General features: G+C 39.5%; 1 protein-coding gene across 1 annotated transcript in view; it reads left to right on the top strand.

Moving 5' to 3' along the window:
• The window catches only part of psmb8a (proteasome 20S subunit beta 8A), a 32,332-nt gene extending 20,836 nt beyond the window's left edge, over positions 1-11,496 (top strand). Inside the window, exons 2-7 of the mRNA XM_034160228.1 lie at positions 118-287; positions 561-702; positions 2,308-2,419; positions 2,754-2,883; positions 7,514-7,718; positions 11,299-11,496. Of these exons, the coding sequence (XP_034016119.1) occupies positions 147-287; positions 561-702; positions 2,308-2,419; positions 2,754-2,883; positions 7,514-7,718; positions 11,299-11,387 (819 nt within the window). The 5' untranslated portion in view covers positions 118-146 and the 3' untranslated portion in view covers positions 11,388-11,496. The remainder of the gene's footprint in view (positions 1-117; positions 288-560; positions 703-2,307; positions 2,420-2,753; positions 2,884-7,513; positions 7,719-11,298) is intronic.
• The last annotated feature ends 1,563 nt before the right edge of the window (positions 11,497-13,059 follow it).

Here is a 13,059-nt window from a genome sequence, read left to right as displayed (position 1 = left end):
AAACGATTAAAAAACTTTCACTTTCGAATTCTCCGACAAGGAAATTATTCCCGATGAGACGTCGGTCGCCTTGACGATTTTTGAAGACTTGATTCGCATATTTGTAAAATATTTTTGGCTGTAGTCAGTGCGCTTTAACAGAGGATATGGCTCTTTTTGAAGTCAGTGGTTTTAAGCCTCATTCTGAGCTCCGTGGACGGATCCTCTCAGCGCCACTGACCCACCGAACAAACCACTACAGTTTCGGGACCAAAATCCAGGAGTTTGCTGTCCCGCTGGGTGCAGATGTGAGTACATTATTAGTTTGAGCAGTAAATTTATATTCTGGATCTCCTGCGCAGAAGCTGCTGAGTTGGACGCGTCAGACGCGTTTCTGTCATTTTACGCGTCTCTTGTTCTCACCGCGTGACGTGTATTTGTTGATCAAATGTCATATTCTGCATTTATTTTCAGTCAAGAGTTGGTGTCAGATCATGTTTGGTTGTAATATGAACATCACTATTATTTTCTCTTCCGTGCGCAGCGCCATTACGCACGTCTCATGTTCGCTTTCTCTTCAGCCGTCAGGGTTTCTGAAGTCCTGTAACCGAGAGGAGGGGGTGTGTATAGACCTGAACCACGGGACCACCACCCTGGCCTTCAAGTTCAGACACGGAGTCATAGTGGCCGTGGACTCCAGAGCCTCAGCAGGCAACTACTTGGGTAATAACGCAGATCTGGCAACATGCGGAAAATCATTTGGTCCAGACTATTAAACAGTGGCGGCGCCAGGAAAAAAATGGGGTAAAAGTTGGAGCGGCTCCACAAAATGTCCTCAAAATGAACAATATATAGTAATTTGCTTTATAAATACCAAGGTATATGTTTTAGTTACCCGTGCTCCTCTAAAATGTGGTATCAGTGCACACACATCACTTAGAATCACGTGGTTTATGATCCACAAACACAAATTTCTGATTTGTAACTTCTGTGTGGGTTTTTACAAATAAATGTTTATTTGCAAAACTGAAAATTCTGTTTGTGAACGGTGATTCAGCATTGATGGATCACCAAACACACACATTCATCACTTTGATCAGTTACGCAATATTGAGACATTCTCAGCGCAAAACTGCAGTTGAGATCCACAAATATGTCAGTCGTTATTCACATTATTGGCAGAATTATTGGGGGGAGCTAGGGGGGCTTGGCTCATTATTGGGGGGCTTAAGCCCCCCCTTGGCGCCGCCACTGCTATTAAACACCCATAGATTTGGATTGGAGGGCGAGTCCATGGACCTCTGAGGGTTATGTAAAGGGCTGGAGGATGAATGAAACTCCATCAGATTTGGTTTAACACTATTTTAAGCAGGATCAAATATAGTCAGGGAAAAAGTTAAATTAACACCACAACGTTTGCTGCGTACATCCATTTATTCATCCATCCAGGCATCTGTCCATCCATTCATAGAGACTGTTACATACAAGCAATCCCAGCTTTCATTCGGAAAGAGACTGCATGGCGATGGATATCCTGTGTGAGCCAAATATACAAGTTTTCAGACTGTAATGATGTCATTTCATGGCATATTGTTGATGTCATAATGATGTCACATATACCATGTAATGATAAATGATTAGCTGATCCATATAAGCTTTGGATCACTCTTCTGCTTCTGTAGCCACATTGATTGTGGAGATATCCTGGAAAATGTGATTTTTGGTTATTTGTTTGTAAAGTTTACCATTGGTCTTTGACCAAGCAATTCCAAAATGTAATAATTTGGAGACGCTCACATAAGGAAAATTCGTACTAAGTCTGTTGAAAGTCTGCTGATCCATTTTCAAGTTATTCTGTACAAAAGTGAAGATGAGTGATTACAATCTGCACGACCTCTGGCATGCCTAGTAATTAACCATTAATTGTAGATTGTTCTACCAAACTGAATTTTTAATCAGGTCAAGGTCAATTAAATGTCTCAATGAGGCACCAGGACATGAAAAAACAAACTTAAGCTACAAGGAATTAAAGGAAGCTAAAGCAAAGTGGCGCTGTATATTACTGCTCATTAGTACTAAGATATAATCAGTGAACCTATAATTACCTGTGCTGTGTCATAATGTTATACCTCATCTTCTTATAAATAAAAAAGACATATTTTCCATTTGCATAACCAACAGAGATGCTAATTTACAAGAAGATTACGTCCCAAATTTTAAATGATGACTAAATTTTGTCAAGTTGTGGATAAAATGTCGTTTTGAACGTTTCCACCTGCTGTTTTAATGTCAGTTTTTAACTCCTTGTTGGGTGTTACATCTTTGCAGCTTCCAAAGATACCAACAAGGTGATTGAGATCAACCCGTACCTGCTGGGCACGATGTCGGGCAGCGCAGCTGACTGTCAGTACTGGGAGAGACTCCTGGCCAAAGAGTGCAGGTCGGTCAGCGCCGAGTGTCTTTAACAGATTTACTTCTATATCGTTACCTGCATCAAGACGGAGATCATTTTTTAACTTTACTTCAATTTTTTTCTGCCTTAATTATTAAATTATATTGGTGATGAGATAAAGTGGGCATTAAATTTTGTTGATTGTGATGATGATGATGATGATGATGATGATGCTGGGATTAGTTCACACTTTCTTGAACTTTGCCAGACAAGGCATTGCGTATTATATGAAGTTCATGGTTGACACATTGAGTACAGACAATGATTGATTGATTGATTGATCAATTGCTTGAGTTGTTGTTTGTTTGTTTTTTATCTGCAGGCTGTACAGGCTGAGGAACAACCAGAGGATTTCTGTGTCTGCTGCATCCAAACTGCTGTCCAACATGATGCTGGGCTACAGAGGCATGGGTCTGTCTATCGGCAGTATGATCTGTGGATGGGACAAACAGGTGCGAACAGGTGAACGAGGTTGTGCCCTAAAGACACTGCTGATGCCCCGACGGACTACCCAGCAGTGGGGAATAAATTTCATTACAGTAGAAGTCTTTCTGAAAGCACTGTAACTAGGTTTAAGGATATGATTCCTTCTTTGTTATGTTCTTCAATGCCATATACCAACACAGTGCAGAGTAGCTACCTAAACTCTGTGAGTGAGATAGATTATCTCGTCAATAGTTTTACATCCTCACTGAGCACAACTGTGGATGCTGTAGCTCCTCTGAAAAAGAGAGCCTTAAATCATAAGTGCCTGACTCCGTGGTATAACCCACAAACTCGCAGTTTAAAGCAGATAACCCGTAAGCTGGAGAGGAAATGGCATCTCACTTATTTAGAAGATCTTCATTTAGCCTGGAAACAGAGTCTCTTGCTCTATAAAAAAGCCCTCCGTAAAGCTAGGACATCTTACTATTCATCACTAATTGAAGAAAATAAGAACAACCCCAGGTTTCTTTTCAGCACTGTAGCCAGGCTGACAAAGAGTCAGAGCTCTATTGAGCCGAGTATTCCTTTAACTTTAACTAGTAATGACTTCATGACTTTGTTTGCTAATAAAATTTTAACTATTAGAGAAAAAAATATTCATAACCATCCCAAAGACATATCTTTATGTTCAGCTGCTTTCAGTAATGCTGGTATTTGGTTAGACTCTTTCTCTCCAATTGTCTGAGTTATTTTCATTAGTCACTTCCTCCAAACCATCAACATGTCCATTAGACCCCATTCCTACCAGGCTGCTCAAGGAAGCCCTACCATTAATTAATGCTTCGATCTTAAATATGATCAATCTATCTTTATTAGTTGGCTATGTACCACAGGCTTTTATGGTGGCAGTAATTAAACCATTACTTAAAAAGCCATCACTTGACCCAGCTTTCTTAACTAATTATAGGCCAAGCTCCAACCTTCCTTTTCTCTCAAAAATTCTTGAAAGGGTAGTTGTAAAACAGCTAACTGATCATCTGCAGAGGAATGGTCTATTTGAAGAGTTTCAGTCAGGTTTCAGAATTCATCATAGTACAGAAACAGCATTAGTGAAGGTTACAAATGATCATCTTATGGCCTCAGACAGTGGACTCATCTCTGTGCTCATCCTGTTAGACCTCAGTGCTGCTTTTGATACTGTTGACCATAAAATTTTATTACAGAGATTAGAGCATGCCATAGGTATTTAAGGCACTGCGCTGCGGTGGTTTGAATCATATTTATCTAATAGATTACAATTTGTTCATGTAAATGGGGAGTCTTCATCACGGACTAAGGTTAATTATGGAGTTCCACAAGGTTCTGTGCTAGGACCAATTTTATTCACTTTATACATGCTTCCCTTAGGCAGTATTATTAGACGGCATTGCTTAAATTTTCATTGTTACACAGATGATACCCAGCTTTATCTATCCTTGAAGCCAGAGGACACACACCAATTAGTTAAACTGCAGGAATGCCTTACAGATATAAAGACATGGATGACCTCTAATTTCCTGCTTTTAAATTCAGATAAAACTGAAGTTATTGTACTTGGCCCCACAAATCTTAGAAACAAGGTGTCTAACCAGATCCTTACTCTAGATGGCATTGCCCTGACCTCCAGTAATACTGTGAGAAATCTTGGAGTCATTTTTGATCAGGATATGTCATTCAATGCGCATATTAAGCAAATATGTAGGACTGCTTTTTTGCATTTGCGCAATATCTCTAAAATTAGAAAGGTCTTGTCTCAGAGTGATGCTGAAAAGCTAATTCATGCATTTATTTCCTCTAGGCTGGACTATTGTAATTCATTATTATCAGGTTGTCCTAAAAGTTCCCTGAAAAGCCTTCAGTTAATTAAAAATGCTGCAGCTAGAGTACTGACGGGGACTAGAAGGAGAGAGCATATTTCACCCATATTGGCCTCTCTTCATTGGCTCCCTGTTAATTCTAGAATAGAATTTAAAATTCTTCTTCTTACTTATAAGGTTTTGAATAATCAGGTCCCATCTTATCTTAGGGACCTCATAGTACCATATCACCCCAATTGAGCGCTTCGCTGTCAGACTGCAGGCTTACTTGTAGTTCCTAGGGTTTGTAAGAGTAGAATGGGAGGCAGAGCCTTCAGCTTTCAGGCTCCTCTCCTGTGGAACCAGCTCCCAATTCAGATCAGGGAGACAGACACCCTCTCTACTTTTAAGATTAGGCTTAAAACTTTCCTTTTTGCTAAAGCTTATAGTTAGGGCTGGATCAGGTGACCCTGAACCATCCCTTAGTTATGCTGCTATAGACTTAGACTGCTGGGGGGTTCCCATGATGCACTGAGTGTTTCTTTCTCTTTTTGCTCTGTATGCACCACTCTGCATTTAATCATTAGTGATTGATCTCTGCTCCCCTCCACAGCATGTCTTTTTCCTGGTTATCTCCCTCAGCCCCAACCAGTCCCAGCAGAAGACTGCCCCTCCCTGAGCCTGGTTCTGCTGGAGGTTTCTTCCTGTTAAAAGGGAGTTTTCCTTCCCACTGTCGCCAAGTGCTTGCTCATAGGGGGTCGTTTTGACCGTTGGGGTTTTTCTGTAATTATTGTATGGCTTTTGCCTTATAATATAAAGCGCCTTGGGGCAACTGTTTGTTGTGATTTGGCGCTTTATAAATAAAACTGATTTAATTTGATTTGATTTAGCACATCCACAGTATACAGTGGGGAAAATAAGTATTTCACCCCCTGTCAGTTTTGCAGGTTTTCCCACCTACAACGAATGAAGAGGTCTGTAATTTTTATCGTAGGTACACTTCAACTGTGAGAAACAGAATCTAAGAAAAAAATCCAGAAAATCACATTGTATGATTTTTAAATAATTAATTTGCATTTTTTTTTCTTTTTTTTTTCTTTTTTTTTTGCATACAATAAGTATTTGATCCCCTACAAAAACAGAGCTTAACAACTGGTACAGAAACATTTGTCTGCCATTACAGAGGTCAGACTTTTCCTGTAGTTCTTGACCAAGTTTTCACACACTGCAGCAGGGATTTTGGTCCACACCTCCATGCAGATCTTTTCCAAATCTTTCAGGTTTGGAGTTTCAGCTCCCTCCAAAGATTTTCTATTGAGTTCAGGTCTGGAGACTGGCCAGGCCACTCCAGGACCTTGAAATGCTTCTTACGGAGCCCCTCCTTAGTTGCCCTGGCTGTGTGTTTGGGGTCATTGTCATGCTGGAAGACCCAGCCATGACCCATCTTCAATGCTTTTACTGAGGGAAGGAGGTTGTTTGCCAAAATCTCGCAATACATGACCCCATCCATCCTCCCTCCAATACGGTGCAGTCGCCCTGTCCCCTTTGCAGAAGAGCACCCCCAGAGTATGATGTTTCCACCCCCATGCTTCACGGTTGGGATGGTTTTCTTGGGGTTGTCCTCATCCTCTAAACATGGTAAGTGGAGTTGATTCCAAAAAGCTCTGTTCTGGTCTCATCTGACCACATGACCTTCTCTCATGCCTCCTCTGGATCATCCAGATGGTCACTGGTGAACTTCAAACGGGCCTGGACATGTGCTGGCGTGAGCAGGGGGACCTTGCTTCCCTGCAGGATTTTAAACCATGACAGCATCATGTGTTACTAATGTAATCTTTGTGACTGTGGTCCCAGCTCTCTTCAGGTCATTGACCAGGTCCTCCTGTGTAGTTCTGAGCTTTCTCACAATCATCCTTACCCCACAAAGTGAGATCTTGCATGGAATCCCAGACCGAGGGTGATTGACAGTCATCTTGTGTTTCTTCCACTTTCTAATAAATAATCATAACAGTTGTTGTCTTCTACCAAGCTGCTTGCCTGTTGTCCTGTAGTCCATCCCAGCCTTGTGCAGGTCTCTAGTTTTGTCCCTGGTGTCCTTAGACAGCTCTTTGGTCGTGGCTATGGTGGACAGGTTGGAGTGTGATTGACTGAGTGTGTGAACAGGTGTCTTTTATACAGGTAACAAGTTCAAACAGGTGCAATTAATACAAGTGAAGAGTGCAGAATAAGAGGGCTTCTTAAAGAAAAATTAACAGGTCTGTGTGAGCCAGAATTCTTGCTGGCTAGTAGGGGGTCAAATACTTATTTTATGCAACAAAATGCAAGTTAATTATTTAAAAATCATACAATGTCATTTTCCGGATTTTTTATTTTTCTTAGATTCTGTCTCCTACAGTTGAAGTGTACCTACGATAAAAATTACAGACCTCTTCATTCTTTGTAGGTGGGAAAACCTGCAAAACTGACAGGGGGATAAATACTTATTTCCCCCACTGTAGATACAGGAGAGCTGCTTGAAGGTGCTGAGAAAATAAACTGAATAAAGGAATTGTAGTGTTTGTTTGTTTGTATTTTTATGGCACACCACAGGGAGCTGTTGCTGCCCACAGTGAAATGTTCTATAAAATATAGATTTTCTGCAATCAGTCTGGGAAGAAACATTGAATGTACATCGAGAAATATTCTGAAAATTATTCCAGAAATGCTGCTTTCTACACATCAGTCTGATTTTAGAAGAGCAGTTTACACGGTTTGTTCTCGTAACGTGTTTATTCTGCAACAAAAAGGTTCTTATCCGTGGCTGAGACTGTGTTGTGTTCAGGGTCCTGGTCTGTACTACGTGGATGATAACGGGACGCGTCTGTCTGGCCGCATGTTCTCCACCGGCTGTGGAAACAGCTACGCATACGGCGTGGTGGACAGCGGCTACCGAGAAGACATGACAGTGGAGGAGGCGTATGAACTGGGACGTCGGGGCATCACTCACGCCACGCACCGGGACGCGTACTCCGGTGGGGTCGTCAACAGTGAGTATGAGCTGAGACCGTTTCTCACGGTGCCTCAAAACTATCAGATTCTCCTGAAGCCGAGTCTTTGCAGGATTTTTGAGATCATTCATGAAATTGTGGGTTCAGACTGAAAGTTTTTCCTGTTTATGGAAAAACGTGTAAATGATCAAATACTGTACTGAATTAGATACAGACTTTTATTTCCAAATCCACTCAGTTTTACTTTATCAATGAAGTTATTTTGTATATAGTTAAACTACTGTTAACTAGAAGCACTCAGAGTGCAAACCTCCGCCAAGGCCATGGGGTCACTGACGCCATAACATCTACACGCCGTGGAATCATTGAACCTAAAAAAGTCTAACAATGATGTCATCTGCTGTGACTGGACAGCATGTATCGTTAGCGCTTGGCATCACAGTTTATTGCAACTTGCACCTTTAACCAGAAGCTACTGTCATCTGAGCACTGATATTGTTATTGCATGTGCTTATAGACAAAACAAATAAGAGACAAAATTCAATTTATTATTCAACTAAACTGCAAATATATGAATTTTTTAACATTTATGAAACACTTCTCTACACAAGGCCATAGGGTCACTGACCCTAAAGAGATTCCCTCCTTGGCACAGTGATCTATTCAACAATTCAGTGTTTCAACCAAAACTATGATACATACACTTTTCTTTCCTTTATATTTAACATCCTTGACCATGAAAACATACCACTAGAACTTCGAATCACTTTTATGAGTTATTGTATAAAAACGATTTTTCGGTAATGGCGGTTTTCTTCTGGATCTCGCTCCATAACATTTGAAGCTACATCAAATCTGATGACACCTTACTGAATCAGTACAATTTGGTGTTAGTTGTGCACCTCACACTGACACATTTTCTATTTTCCCTATATTTTTGCATATTCCGGATCACCATATCCGGAATCCGGATCTGATCATCACCAAACTTTGTTGTTTGATAGAACATTTGACTATGTTACACCCTAATTTTTTTCAAGCCTTTCTGCCTTGTTTTTCTGGAGTTAGAAACTAGAATGTCAAAATTCCCCCTATCCCGCAATGGTGAAGAATCCTTTAAAAAATTCCTGGATCCGGATCATGATCCGGATCACCACTACAATTTAATCACTTGTTCCTCTTGTCATTTCTAACCACTTCACAAAATTTCATCAAAATCCGTTCAAACCTTTTTGAGTTACCCTGCTGACAAACAGATAGACAAACAAACAAACAAACTGACCGAAAACATAACCTCCTTGACGGAGGTAAAAAGAAGAAAAAAGCTTGAAACCTCGTAACTGATTAATTTATTTAATTACACTAAAAACAGAAATCACATTTTGTTTGAATGTGATTTCTGTTTTTACTGTAATTAAATCAATTAATCAATTACAAGGTTTCAAGCTTTTTTAGCATCGGGATCCGGATCACCACTAAAATGTAATCACTTGTTCAATCACACAACATAACCTCCTTGGCAGAGGTAATCATTAGATTATTAATATAGAAACAAAAATAAATTTAAGAAATATTACAATTTGAAAACAAATCACCCGAACGTGATGACGGCTGCAACTGCTTAATGCTAATTTTTAACATTGAAAATGCCATAGACATGCTAACACGTTAGCATCGGAATCCGGATCGGGATCCGGATCACCACTAAAATGTAATCACTTGTAATCACTTCAAAACGTTTAGAGTTACCCTGCTGACAAAGAGACAGACAAACAAACAAACGCGACTGACAACATAACCTCCTTGGCAGAGGTAATCATTAGATTATTAATATAGAAACAAAAATAAATTTAAGAAATATTACAATTTGAAAACAATTCACCCGAACGTGATGACGGCTGCAACTGCTTAATGCTAACTTTTAACATTGAAAATGCCATAGACATGCTAACGCATTAGCATCGGGATCCGGATCACCACTAAAATTTAATCACTTTTTCCTCTTGTCATTTCCAACCACTCCACAAAATTTCATCAAAATCCGTTCAAAACTTTTAGAGTTACCCTGCTGACAAAGAGACAGACAAACAAACAAACGCGACCGACAACATAACCTCCTTGGCAGAGGTAATCAGATTATTAATATAGAAACAAAAATAAATTTAAGAAATATTACAATTTGAAAACAAATCACCCGAACGTGATGACGGCTGCAACTGCTTAATGCTAACTTTTAACATTGAAAATGCCATAGACATGCTAACGCGTTAACATCGGGATCCGGATCCGGATCACCACTAAAATTTAATCACTTGTTCCTCTTGTCATTTCCAACCACTCCACAAAATTTCAACAAAAATAAATTTAAGAAATACTACAATTTGAAAACAAATCACCCGAACGTGATGACAGCTGCAACTGCTTAATGCTAACTTTTAACATTGAAAATGCCATAGACATGCTAACACGTTAGCATCGGGATCCGGATCCGGATCACCACTAAAATTTAATCACTTGTTCCTCTTGTCATTTCCAACCACTCCACAAAATTTCAACAAAAATAAATTTAAGAAATACTACAATTTGAAAACAAATCACCCGAACGTGATGACAGCTGCAACTGCTTAATGCTAACTTTTAACATTGAAAATGCCATAGACATGCTAACGCGTTAGCATCGGGATCTGGATCGGGATCACCACTAAAATTTAATCACTTGTTCCTCTTGTCATTTCCAACCCCTCCACAAAATTTCATTAAAATCTGTTCAAAACTTTTAGAGTTATCCTGCTGACAAAGAGACAGACAAACAAACAAACGCGACGGCAACATAACCTCCTTGGCAGAGGTAATCATTAGATTATTAATATAGAAACAAAAATAAATTTAAGAAATATTACAATTTGAAAACAAATCACCCGAACGTGATGACGGCTGCAACTGCTTAATGCTAACTTTTAACATTGAAAATGCCATAGACATGCTAACACATTAGCATCGTGATCCGGATCACCACTAAAATTTAATCACTTGTTCCTCTTGTCATTTCCAACCACTCCACAAAATTTCATCAAAATCCGTTCAAAACTTTTAGAGTTACCCTGCTGACAAAGAGACAGACAAACAAACAAACGCGACCGACAACATAACCTCCTTGGCGGAGGTAATGAAAACCAATAACTACTGAAAAGATGTTCTTAGGCCGGGGTGGTGGCCAAGGGTTCATGTGTTCAAACCCCACACCTGCCACATTAATCTATGTAATGTGGAGTTGTGCCAGGAAGGACATCCGATGTAAAGCTTGTGCCAAATCAACATGCAGATCCACCTCAGATCTGCTGTGGTGACCCCGAGTGCAAAACAAGGGAACAGCTGAAAGGACTTAATTTTTACTGAGAAGATGTTCTTAAATTATCTTGAGTTTTTATTCGAGAAGCTTAACATCAAATAAAAGATGATTAAACAAAAACTGACTGTAAGTAGTGAAAAAAAGAGGGTTTCTGTCCTACTGGTGAACTTAATGCTGTTTTTAATTCACGTCTATTTCTGTTTTGTTTGATTTTGTATTTTCTGTCTGTGGTTTATTGTGTGTTGACCTGTTTGTGTGTCTGTGTTCTAGTGTACCACATGAGGGAGGACGGCTGGATAAAGGTGTGTAAGGAAGACGTATCAGAGCTGATCCACCGCTACAGGAAGGGAATGTTCTGAATCAGAACACGCTGAACATGACAATGGATTTATTATCAAGCTCATTTCATATGAAACATTCCATTGATGATGTTGTTGTAGGTTTAAATAAATAAATGCCAATAATGAGCATCTGATTTGGAATATTTATTTCATCCAGTCTGACAGAAGGAAAAATTCTGATCTGTTTCTGATTCTGGATAATTATTGGATCCTTTTGTAGTTAGAACAGGAAATGATGCTGCAGACACAGAACCACCACTGTAAGTTGGTGGCCATCTAGTTTTGTTCTTCACTGGGAGGTGATGATCTAGTGGTTAAGTGGTGGGTTTGAGACCAGAGGATCCTCAGTTCAAACCCTCTGCTCCTGGTGTGTGATGAGCTTCTTGCATGGCAGCACCCTGACATCAGTGTGTGTGAATGGGTGAATGTAATGCATCATTGTAAAGTGCTTTGAGCTTCTGATTCAGATGGAAAAGTGCTATATAAATGTCGTTCATTTAATAAGTCAGTTCCTTCAGCTGCTCACTTGTTTTTTTTCACTCAGGGTCACCACAGCAGACCCAAGATGGATCTGTATGTTAATTTTGGGTTTGAATTTTGGGTTTACTGCACTATTTACTGTCAGCATAGATGTTGATACTTGTGCCTATTTAACTCTGCAACTATAGTAATTGCTTTCCCAACAGGAGTCAAAGTCTTTAGCTGACTAGCAACGCTCTATGGAGGTGCTATTTCATGAGAACCTCCTCACCTATGAGCACTTGGCTCATAGGTGGGTGGGTGGCCTAATAAGCATTATTTTAGCAAACTCATCATTAGATATTGTTCTCCATGACACATACTATGCAGTAGCCCACTTTCACTACGTGCTCTCTATAGGAACCACATTCAGTTATAGCAGGATTCACACACTGATTGTGATTCCCTCTTTTTACAAGTTATACCCTTAATAACCTATTTTCAAAAGCACAATTTTACACTATATTTTTAGGAGTAAACTTTACATTCTTCCCCCAACATTTTTTAGGCCTTGCCAGAATACCACAACGATACTCAGGCTCTACCAACTCATTAATTGCAGTCTTTATACTCCTATTTATTATTTGAGAAGCCTTTTCTTCCAAATGAAAAGTACTAGCTGTAGAATGTACATCTACTAACATAGAATGACTAAATCATTTACCTCCCCCTTATCATACTTCTGAAGAAACTCCCTTTGTTCCAACACCTTTTAACAAAAATACATAACTTACTCTACCAATTTCCTATTCCCAATAATTTTCTAACCTAACACTTCATCTTGCTACACGGTAAATATAGTTTAACAAAACACTACATTGTGATTCTAGACAGAGAAGCTCAAACCTTCTTATTTACCACCACACCATCACCTCTGTCCTTATTTACCTCACTCCATGCAAAGCCCCATGACATAGCCCTCATGTTATCTCTGGCACAAAAAAACAAAGTTCAAAATAATACCCACCCCAAATACTAATATTTTACTACCTATTCCATATATTTCCCCTACACCATTAAATTCATGACTGACATCTAAAATTCAAGTCCCACCAATATCCCCTCACCAAAAAATGCTGATTACAAAAACTATAAAAACCATATTCACCAATATTTTCCCAAAACCTTCCCAAATACTAAAAGCCAAAGGAAAAGGATCAGCAGCTAATGC

The sequence above is a fragment of the Thalassophryne amazonica genome, chromosome 20 (assembly GCF_902500255.1).
Source record: "Thalassophryne amazonica chromosome 20, fThaAma1.1, whole genome shotgun sequence".
NCBI lineage: Eukaryota > Metazoa > Chordata > Actinopteri > Batrachoidiformes > Batrachoididae > Thalassophryne > Thalassophryne amazonica.
This window is presented reverse-complemented; position numbering and strand designations above follow the sequence as displayed.